Source organism: Chrysochloris asiatica, unplaced genomic scaffold (genome assembly GCF_000296735.1).
Source record: "Chrysochloris asiatica unplaced genomic scaffold, ChrAsi1.0 scaffold00089, whole genome shotgun sequence".
NCBI classification, from domain to species: domain Eukaryota; kingdom Metazoa; phylum Chordata; class Mammalia; order Afrosoricida; family Chrysochloridae; genus Chrysochloris; species Chrysochloris asiatica.
Genome location: NW_006408607.1, coordinates 7,946,309 through 7,958,048, shown reverse-complemented (window position 1 = coordinate 7,958,048; position 11,740 = coordinate 7,946,309). Strand labels below are relative to the sequence as shown.

Here is an 11,740-nt window from a genome sequence, read left to right as displayed (position 1 = left end):
ATAATACCCACTTGACCTGGCTTCAATGACTGGATGATCAGAGCTCAACTAGAAGAAGAAAGAAGAGGAAAAAAAGAGTAATCTGATGCAATTTGATGAACTTGACCTACACCTATGTATGCAGTAGCTCAAAAGAGGGAATAAATTCTTTACAGTGAAGATCATTCCCACCCACTTTGTACACAGAGTAGACAGGTATGGGCAACTTGGACATTGGCTACCCAAAGTGGGGCGGGGAAGGGCTACAAAGGCAAGAAGTAACTGACTTACAAGCTTTCAAGAGGGAACCTAGATCTAGAGGGAATGGAAGAAGGTAGAATCTTCGATGAGTAATATCCAGTCTGGCTAGGTGGGGCTGATGAAAGGAAATGAGGATAAGTCTCTTGTGGTAAAATAATGAATAATTGTTATCAGAACTGATTGTGAGCGTTGAAAATGTAAAGGTAGACATTTTGTTGCAAGGAAGGGAGTGATTAACTTTGCAGTCTAGGAGCAGAGGTCCCTGGGACCATCAAGGGAGAAAAGCGGAGAGTGAACCCTACTCAGAGAAGCATTGACGCCAGAGATGGAGGCAGAGATGATGACATAGAGAGATGGAGCATCCGGGGACTTTAGACCCAGGGATGGAGAAGGGCTGTGTACTGATGACTGGGGAGCAAGCTTGTAGTGTATACCCTTTGGTTGGTTGATGATGCATGGAGGGGATTGTAACCATAGCAGTGAAATAATATACGATAGAATGAATGTAAAACTAATGTTCTCCCATATAAACTATCACATAATTCACAATAAAACATTAAAAAAAAAAAAAAAAGACAAGGTAAGCATGTAAGAAGCTGAACAAACCCAAAGGAAAATCACCAAGATATATCATAATTAAACTTTAAAACCTAAGACAAAGAAAGAATCCTCAGAAAAAAAATCAAAAGTTACCTAAAAGTAGGACTGGTGAGACTAAACTCTGATTTCTCAGCAGAAAGCATGAAGGTCAAAAGGCAATGAAATGACATACAAAAAACTCTGAAAGAAATATATACTATACATGGAGTCCTGGTATGGCGCTGTGGGATAATGCATCAGACTGCAAAGTCATTTGAACTGCAAAGTCAGTGGTTCAAGCTCACCAGCTGCTCCTTGGAAACCCGATACAGGGTCGCTATGGGTCAGAATCAACTCTACGGCACTTAACAACAACAACAACAACAACAACAACAACAACATACTATATATAGTTATATATATATAAAAATTTTTTCCCATTTAAAATCCTTCTACAACTGTTCAACACTCATACATGTTTAAAGTATGCTAGATACTTGGATATGTTAATAACTAGACTATGGTATATGTTTTTATAATATGTACATACAGGTTAAGATTTTTAAAAATATTTATTTACCTCTTTAACTCATGTTCCTTAAAGGAAAAGTTTAGGCCATCTAATTTTTTATAAATTGTTCTATACAAAGTACAATAAAGACTAGTACATGGTCTTTTTCATTTTGTATGTAAAGATAATCTTGGTTAAATATTTATAGTCAATTTAGGATTAATAAATACACTGAGTTTCGTCAAATTGCCAAATGTTTACAATGTGCGAACAGTGGGAAGTAGCTCACTAAGTATTTGCTAACTGAATACTATTTATTTGATGCTATATAAAATACAGAAGAAGCTCTGGTAGCATACTGGATTACGAGCTGGGCTGCTACCAGGAAAGTCAGCAGTTTGAATCTACCAGGCGCTCCACAGAAGAAAGGTGAAGCTTTATTCTTCCATAAATATTTACAGCCTTGGAAACCCTATAAAGGCTCATTATATGTCAGAACTGACTTAGTGGCACACAGCTACCACCACCACCATGGAAGATATGAAGTCCTGGGGTAGTGCTGGAGGATAAGCACTGAATTTCTCGGCAATTGAAACTCACCAGTCACTCCTTGGACACCCTATGTTGTTGTTAAGTGCCGTCGAGTCGGTTCCGACCCATAGCGACCCTGTACAGGGTTTCCAAGGGTGTAAAGCTTTACGGGAGTATAAAGCCTCATCTTTCTCCCGCGGAGTAGCTGGTAGTTTCGAACCACTGACCTTAACATTAGCAGCCCGATTCGTAACCACTACGCTACCAGAGCTCCTTGGACACCCTATAGAGGGTCACTATGAGTAGAAACAGACTCAAAAGCACTTAACAACAACATAGTGGTGGTAGTGCGCTGTGAAGTCAGTTCCAACTCATAGCAACCCTAAATAGGGTTTCCAAGGCTATAAATCTTTATGGGAACAGAAGCCTCAGTTTTCTCCCAAGGAATGCCTGGTAGTTTTGAACTGCTGACCTTGAGATGAGCAGCCTGACTCGTAACCACTACACTACCAGGGCTCCTTAATAACATAGAAGATACAAAAAAGAAATAAAAAACACAAGTCTAGCTTCAAAACACATATCGAGAAATAAAACAGATAAATGTAGGCTTTGGAATCAGACAGTTGGCATTTTAGCCCTAGCACCAACATTTACTAACCATCTGATCTTGAGCAAAGTACTTAAGTGGTCTAAGCCTCAATTTTCTCTTCTGTAAATTATTGATAATAATAAACTTTATTTCATAAGGTTACTATGACAATTATGTTAAATAAGGTAATTCATACACATACTTAGCATAGTACCTAGCACAAAATAAGCATTCAATGTAAGTAATTATTAATATAAAATCAAATCATTATTAACACAACGATAAATATATAACCAATAGTTTTAAGTGAATGGAAGAGATCATTAAACAAAGTAGGCAGTCTGAAGGAGGAAGAGCCCACTTAAGCAAGTGAGCTATTTCTGGTATAAGCCGTATAATTCATGTGTCTACATGTCCATTTAGGCAGGAGAGTTGGTTTTTTGGTTTTTCCTAGTGCCATTTATTAAATATTACCTAATGAAGATTCCTACTTTGTTTTGCTTCCTTAACTCAGCCGTCTAAAGGTTTCTGCCAATGAAAATTCCAACAGGATACACTAGACCCACATCCTTCTTTTGATTTGTTAAGGGAATCTTCCCTTCCATGTGAAAAGAGCTCCATTCCTGTAACATCCTTGGCTTCTCTCCAGAGCTTTACTTACTACACCCCAGGAGTCTTGCTGCCTTCCCCAAAGGGGAGATGTGGGAAGCATAAACTAAGAAAACATGTGCTCACCCTGCGCTATTTGACCATTTAATTCTAGCATTTACTTAACAGGCTCATATTGTTCTCTCACAAAGCTATGTTCCTTTTCAGTCTTTAATCAGTAGTAAAAGTGTGATTTTAATCTCCTATGTGCCTTTGAGTTTTATCTAATTTAGCCATTTGCTTGGAATACACGTGAGAAAGAAAGTAGTATTATTGGGTTCCTTTGCAAAAATAACAATTTCTTTGAGAAAATATTTACTTACAGTCTATTGTGTAGGATACAAAAGAAATGACAATCAATAAAACATGGTCCATGCCATCAAACAAAAAAGACACTCTGTCTCACTGACCCATTTTCATGAATGCATTAGATCACAAAATACTCCTGAGATGAGAATCTAGTGTTTGAAATTAGACACAACAGATGATTTTATTCCATCAAGTTCAGAGACAAAGACACTGAAGTTAAAAACTGTCTATGTAATACTGAAAAAGGAACAGCACCATGCGGATAATAGTCTAATCAATCTGTGGTATCGCTACAGGATACTGTCAATTTTAAACCTCATATATCATAATGAGTATCTTGGCCTTCAGTGACTAGTACTACCAAAGGTAGGGTCACAGTTATCTCAATAAATCGATGTTGTTGTTAAAGTGCTGTGGAATCAGTTCTGACTCATAGTGACCCTACATAGCGTTATTATTTATAGCTGATATTATTTAACATGTGGTGATATGCAACAAATAAATAAAAATGATAAAATGTGTGTCTAAAAGTACCCATTCATCTGCGTGTCGTTGTTTTAGAAACAGTTCTGGTAAGCTGAGTTATCAGTTAACAGCAGATAAGAAGGGGCAGCTTGAAAAGAGGCTGTGAAGACTAGAGAGCATGTTTGTTGGTGTTATCAAGTGTCGTCAAGTCATTTCTGACTCACTAGTGACCCTGTACAGGGTTTCTGAGGAGCTGTTGGTTGGTGAGTTTGGACCATGCGCCATCTTGAAGTTCTAATTGACCTTGCAGTCTAGTGCTTCTCCTACAGCGCCACATCAAGACAACCAGACACACAAATATTGACACTAGGAAACAAACAAACAAACAAACGTACGAACTCTATTACACTACAAACTCCATGAGGACAGGAATTGTAGTCTACACTATGTGCCCAGTGCCTAACACACCACCTGGCACATGGTAGGTACGCAATAAAAAAATTGAGGAATAACTGAATGTTGAAGAAACTCCAAGAGTTAACTATCTGGATCTATACTCTTTATAAAGGCAAACAGTTCTATACAAACCCTGAAGTCAAACCTACATAAATAAAACACTGGTGTTCTTAAGGATGATATCAACTTTGGAAAAAAAAAGAGTTAAATTATTTAGGATGGACAGTTTATAAAGATCAAGAAGAGAGTTATACCTAAATATGGCAATAATAAAAAGAATATTGGCAAGCTACAATTATCTGAAATATCAATTTCTGAGATTACTTCATTCCCTAATGATGCTGGATAAATAAATTCTAATACAAAAGTTTTGGGTATAAAAACACAAACAAACAAAAAAACCTTACTTATTCATTACTGATTCTCAGGCAGAGCAAAACTGTAGTAAATTTTAATAGCATTACTTATTTGAAATACTATATAAACACTAATAAAACTAGTAATACAATATGTATACATAACAATAATAAATTTCTTATAATGTAAACACAATTAATCATAACAGTATCTCAAAATAAGTGGGAAACACTCACACACTCAGTTCACTATAAACAGCATTCTGAAGTTTCTTCTCCCAGCCTGTTTTTTAAAAACAATAAAATATACAAAGACATTAGTTTAAAAAATAAACACACATTATAACTAAATTTATATCACAAAAGTTTGACACCAAATTCATTTGCAAAGTACTCTGTCAGCTGCCAAACACTGTATAAGTGTTGTTGTTGTTAAGTGCCGTCGAGTCTGTAATGACTCATGGCGACCCTCTAAAGGGTTTCCAAGGAGCAGCTGGTGGGTTTGAACTGCTGATCTTGTGGCTCCCAGTCCAGTGGTGATCCTGCAGTGCCACCAGGAGTCCTGTTTAAGTATTCATAAGGAATTATTTACCATATCTCTCAGCTAACACTAAGTAGGAAAGTCTTCAACATAATAGTCTTTCGTCTTTCTTAAGTAAAATTGTTATACCATTTTCCCAAGATGGAAGAAAACTTTCCTCTTCCACAATCAATGTATGCATAGGTTACAAGGAAACCTATAGATTTCTTCTCACTCTAAAAAATGAGATTGTCTCTTGTTTTCTTTGAAAGCAAAGAGGGGGAAAAAAGTCACAATTGAAAAGTAAAATCACAAGTTAGTTAACATATTATATTACACTTAACATGTAGTACACTTAACACATAAGATACTTAGCCTATACGATATTTAAAATATTCAGACTAATTTTTGACTAAGAAGGTAAACATGTATTTTAAATTGATTAATGGAAACAGTCATTCCCGATTGTTTCCCTGACATTTTGCATTATTTTATTAAAATGTCTCAAAGCTCTCATTCTCCCCAAACAGACATATATTCAGACACATAGTCACAATTTTCAATTTTCAAGTAATTGGAAAGCTGGGGATAAAAAGAATCCATCCAAATAAAGTATTTTCTTATTTTGCCTTAAAGAATTGAAAAAAAAATATGAAGCGCTCACAAACCTGTTATTTTAAAGAATTCCTTAATATCTTCTTTTAGCGACTCAAGTTTTATCTCCGGTCTCTGAAGACTGATCTAATTTTTATAAATAAGAAGTAAGAAAACACAGGTTAAAAGTAAGTTTGGAAGGAAAAAAAAGTAAATTTGGAGGATTGATACTTAACATTAACAAAGAAAAGGAGTACCCCAAATCTCATATATTATTTGAAAATCCCCTTTGAGGTCAGAGAAATGAAGAAGTATCTAGACTAGATCATAAGAGAGAAGACTTTTGCACCTGCTCTTAAAATAGAGGGTCTGTAATAGTGCATTGTTGCTGCTGTTGTTATGTGCCACTGAGTTAGTTGCAACTCATAGCGCCCTTATGCACAATAGAACAAAACATTACCTGGTCCTGCGTTGCTAGGGTTGGGCCTATTGCTGCTGCCATTCCATCTCACTGGGGGTCTTCCTCTCTTTCTCAGACCCTCCACCTTACCAAGCCTAATGTCCCTCTCCAGGGACTGGTCCCTCTTGATAATATGTCCATCCTGATTTCCAAGAAGCATTCTGGCTGTACTTCTTCCAACACAGATCTCTTTGTTCTTCTGGCAGTCCAAGGTACTGTCAATATTCTTTTCTAACACCATTACTCAAATGCATCTATTCTTCTATGGTCTTCCTTACTCATTATCCAGCTTTCACAGGCAAAAGAAGTTATTAAAAATACCTTAACTTTGGTCAAGGATCATCTTAGTCCTCAAACTAATACCTTTGTTCTTTAACAAAGAGGATTTTTGCAAATTTGCCTAAAGCAATATGTTATTTGATTTCATGCTTCCATGAATATTGATTACGGATCCAAACAAAATGAAATCTTTGACAACTTCAATCTTTTCTGTTTATCATGATGTTATTTATTGGTCCAGTTGTGAGAAGTTTGGTTTTGTTTACATTTAGGTGCAAGCCATACTGAAGGCTGTGATTTTTTTTATCTTCCTCAGTAAAAGTTAAGCACTTACAAACCTGATATTTTAAAGAATTTCTCTTTGCTTCCAGCAGGCAAGGTTGAATCAGGTTGTTCATGAATCTTCCTCCAATCCTAATGTCATGCTATTCTTCATAAAATTCAGTTTCTCATATTATTTGTTCATCACACTGACTGCATAAGTATGGTGACAGAATACAGACCTGGTGCACACCTCTCCTGATTTTAAATCATCACCTCTTGATCTAATGTACAGGTTCCTCATGAACACAATCAAATGTTCTAGAATACCCATTCTTCAAAATATTTTCTATAACTTGTTATGAGTCACACAGTGGAAAGCCTTTGCATAGTCAATAAAGCACAAGTAAATATCTTTTGGTATTCTCTGCTTTCAGCCAAGATCCATCTGACATCAGCAACAATATCACAAGTTCTTCTGAATTTGACCTGAGTAAGTACATTGTTGTTTCACTGTTAAATGCCATCAAGTTGGTTCTGACTCATAGCAACCCTGTATAGTGTTTCTAAGGAGTAGCTGATGGGTTTGAACCACCAACCTTGCAGTTAGTAGTCCAGTGTTTATCCTACAACACCATACCAAAATTCCAGTATATTGTGGTCTACTCATAATATAAAAACTTAAAGTTTATGAATACATCTTTATTTATCTAGTAGGAAAAATACTGAGATTTTATCAATCCATTTTCTCAGTATTCTATCCAACATACCAAGTGGACTGACACAGTGGCTGCACAATGGGTTCAAACATAACAATTGTGAGATTGGTGCAGGACTGGGCAGTGTTTCCTTCTGTTGTGCAGAGTCGCGAAGAGTTGGAACAACGCTAATGTATGAGGGGGCTTCAACAAGGTTGTGGAAAAATTCCATTCTCTTTTAACTCCATTTTTTGACGAACATTCTGAAGCCTCGTAGTTTATGACACCACACTGGACTGTGAATCACAAGGTCAGCAGCTCTAACTTACCAGCCTTTCTTTGGAAACCTTATAAAGGGTCATTGTGAGTTGGAAGCTGATACTCAACAGCACTTAGCAACAACAATAGCCTAAAACCTAGGCCCCCAACTGCATCCATATAAATGGATCTTTACAATGCCTACGTTTTTAGATGGCTCCTAAATACCCTCTATAGGGTGTCCAAGGAGCTCTGGTAGCCTAGTGGTTACGAATCGGGCTGCGAACCTTAAGGTCAGCGGTTCAAAACTACCAGCCGCTCCGCGGGAGAAAGATGAGGTTTCTACTCCCGTAAAGATTTACACCCTCGGAAACCCTGTACAGGGTCCTATGGGTTGGAACCGACTCGATGGCACTTAACAACAACAACAAATACAAATGGGCATGTGTTGGCATGTTTATGAAAATTACAAAAATTTTCAAATCCACTATTGTTTATTACTGTCTCTCATTTTCTACTGGTTTTCCACACTGTAATTTTTACTAAAAACAATTAATTCTCCTACTAATGATGGCTTGACTTAATTTCAAGTTACTGATGTTTCATCACTTAGATCTATCAAACTCAAGAGGCATATTTCTTAAGAATACATGTTTTTTAGGGTAGATCATAAGCATTTCAACTCTAAGAAATAAAAACTGATAGGCTCTCCCACTCACTACCTTGCTCCATCTCTTCTATTTTTAAATAGTGATCACTGAGATGACCATTCATCAGCTCTTCTATTCCACTCCTTCTGACTTCCAGGTGAGATCCCTTTCTGAGAGGATGTCAATGTGGCAGTGAGACATTTTCATCTCCCTGATTTCCATATAAAAACAGCAACTACAACTAGATAGTAAATCCAAAGTTCCATGGAAGCATTTACAATAAAATCAGGTAATAAAATATTCCCTCCAAAACCAAAACTAAGTCCACTACCATCAAGCTGATTCCCACACTGTTTCTGAGACTAAATCTTTATGAGAACGGGCAATCTCATCTCCCTCCCCTGAGTGGCTGGTGGGTCTGAACTTGTGGTTAGCAGCCTCATGCCTAACCCACAGCATCTCTCAGCTACAAACCCAAAAAGACACACATCTGGGGAGGCCTGGTGGCACCATGGTTAAAGCACTCTGATGATAACCAAAAGGTGGGTTTGAACCCATTAGCTGCTATGCAGAAGGCAATGTGCCAGTCTGCTTCCATTCAGATTTACAGCCCTGGAAACACTATGGAATACTTTACTTTGCCCTACAGGGTTGCTATAAGCCATAATCAACTAGATAAGTAGATGTTTGTTGTTTTTCCTTCTTTCATTTGGGAGGAGGTGCTAGTGGGCTGGGGGATGAAGAGGAGGGGAGTACAAACCCAAACCACAAGACCTATATGGTATTAGAATCTATGTAAGAAAGAAGCACAGAGAAAGAATGATGAACCTGAAAACAAAAGACCCAGCAAATCAACAAATATACACTAGAATATATGACAAGCCGATTATAAAACAGCTGCCAGAACTGAGGGAGGGGTTGTCCAATCCAATAGCAGTACTACAAGCAAGGGTCCTATTGTTGATAAGTGCCATCTAGTCTGTTCTGACTCACAGTGACCCCGTGTAGGGTTTCTGAGGAGTGGCTGGTGGGTTTGAACTGCCAACGTTTGATCCGAATTGACCTTGTGGTCCAGTGCTTATCCTAAAGTGCTACATCAGGACACTATAGTCAAGTTGAAAGAGATTGGAAAAGTCTAGTACTTATGAATTCTTGAAAATGAATAAGGTTTCCCTTCAAGGCAATGCCACACTGACAAGAAAATGTGGGTAAAGTAAAAAAAACTAGGCAGATGGGGACAGTAAAGAAAGATCTGGATAAAAGCAAGAGAAAAAATCTCCCAGACAAAGCTACAAAAAGGCAACAAAACGATCTCTGTGAGGGCGGCCAGGCGGTACAGGTGAGTAGGGGCTCCGGGATCAGGCGGGGGGAAACTCGCAAGTTAAAACTCCCAGGTAGGAATTCACAGTCTCACGGCCCGCGTAAATCTTAGTGCACCAGAGCCTTAGACCCGCTTCTTTGAGAAATCACTGTGCAAGGAATTACAGGCTTTTTAAAAGGGCGCCGCGGCAGCACCAGGTCCTTTGGGTTTGAGGGGGTGGGGCAGGAACCAACTCGTGCGGAGCCTCCAGTGGCAGGGAGATTCAAACAGGGAGAGCCACTGGTGACACCTACCCCAAGGGGGGATTTCTGCACATACAGTGGACAGAGGGAAGTTAGCTTAGGAGAGGAAAAGGAAAAACAAAAAAGTCTGCAGAAAAAGAGAAGGGGCGACTGTCTGACGTCATCAGGCGTGGACTGTGCCTGCCTGAGCCACTTCTGCCCTGCCCAATTGACCCGTGTGTTCCCGGGGCCCGCCGGGCGTGCACACACACAGGCGAGCAGCTCCCAGCCTGCCCGAGCCGCATACCGTGGGCCTGCCAGACACGCGAAAGCGAGCGCCCTGCCTCCCGCTGAATCGAGCAGCGTCCCTCAGGCGTGGACTGTGCCTGCCTGAGCCACTTCTGCCCTGCCGAATTGACCCGTGTGTTCTCAGGGCCCGCAGGCCGTGCGCACACAGGCGAGCAGCTCCCCTCCTGCCCGGGACTGCCAGAGGTGCGAAAGCGAGCGACGTCCCTCAGCCTGCCGGGCGTGCACCAGCAAACAGCTCAGCTCACGCTCAACTGAACCGCGGAGCGCGGGGGCAGGTAGCCCACCTCCTGCAGCGAGCACCCACTGGGGAACCACATTTGGGACTCTCCTTTATTTTTATTATTATCTTTTATCTTAGAAGGTTCAGCAGGAGCCCCAACGTGCCGCTGAGGGCTGGGGTGCCACTACAAGGTCACCTGAATTACAGGGTCAGGGGTCCACGCCCACCAACCGCTCCTCGGAAACCCTATACAAGAGCATTAGGGGAGGGACGTCCGGCACTTCCCTGACCCAGCAACACAGGCTAGCCCACTGCCTAACCTCCAAGGCTCAAACCCTGCCAGTAAGGCACAAGCCTACACTAGCCAGCACAAGGGGAGACGCCTTGAGGAGATTTTTACCAACAGCAACAAGGCAATCCTGCTGTGCCCCGGCAGTTTAAGGGACTAGACTGAAGAAACCTTTGAACTGCAAGGTCGGATGTTCGGGCCCACCAGTTGCTCCTTAGAAACCCTATAAAGGATACATGGTTTTGCTTTCCTCTCTTTCTTTCTATTTGCTCTGCGGGTTAAGGGACCAGACTGCAGAGCGCTTTGAACTGCAAGGTCGGTAGACCGGCCCCACCAGCTGCTCCTTATAAAACCGATAAAGGGCTTTTTGTTGTTGTTGTTTTGGGTTTTCTTTTTCTGTGCTGTTGTTTGTTTTCACTATTATTACTTTTTTGTTTTCCTTTTCCTCTGTTCTCTTTCTTTTTGTGTGTGTGACTAGAGATTGCCTTGTTTAATCTCATTTTTTCTGGGGCTGAATCCTTTCTTTTTCTCTTTCTTTCACTCTCTCTCTCTCTTTTTTTTTTTTTTTATTTGTTTTTTGTTTTGTTTTATATTGATTTTGTTTTAGTTTTTGATTTCTGTCCCTACTTTCATGCGGTTGTTCTTTTTTTGTCTTGCTTCATTATTATCTCATTATCGCTTTTGTTTTTTACTTTGCTTCTGATTTGGTTTGCTACTGAACTGGTGTTGCTTGGAGGTCACATAGCCTCCCTTCGACTATCGGAAAACCCCATTTTTGTCTTTGATTTTGATTTTGGCTTTGTTTTCTACCCGACTGGAGTTGTTTGGTTGCCACATAAAAGATTAAAAAGGGAAGACCACACCCTACTGGAGGCAATCAGAAAACATAAAAAATTACCAAACTACAGACTTAATTAATTATTAGGGCCACAGACAAACATTAAACATGCCCAAAAAGCAAAAGCAGATGTCCATA

The 11,740-nt window shown here is 39.6% G+C and overlaps 1 protein-coding gene across 2 annotated transcripts in view; it reads right to left on the bottom strand.

The window, feature by feature from the left end:
• Nucleotides 1–11,740, bottom strand: part of TBC1D19 (TBC1 domain family, member 19) — a 304,338-nt gene that overhangs the window by 235,646 nt on the left and 56,952 nt on the right. Inside the window, exons 2-3 of one of the 2 annotated variants that reach the window (XM_006866308.1) lie at nucleotides 5,873–5,945; nucleotides 4,922–4,967 (exon numbers count right to left, since the gene is read on the bottom strand). The exons of the other annotated variant lie outside the window; for it this stretch is intronic. Coding sequence (XP_006866370.1) covers nucleotides 4,922–4,967; nucleotides 5,873–5,945 — 119 coding nt within the window. The remainder of the gene's footprint in view (nucleotides 1–4,921; nucleotides 4,968–5,872; nucleotides 5,946–11,740) is intronic. 2 annotated transcript variants of the gene reach the window in all.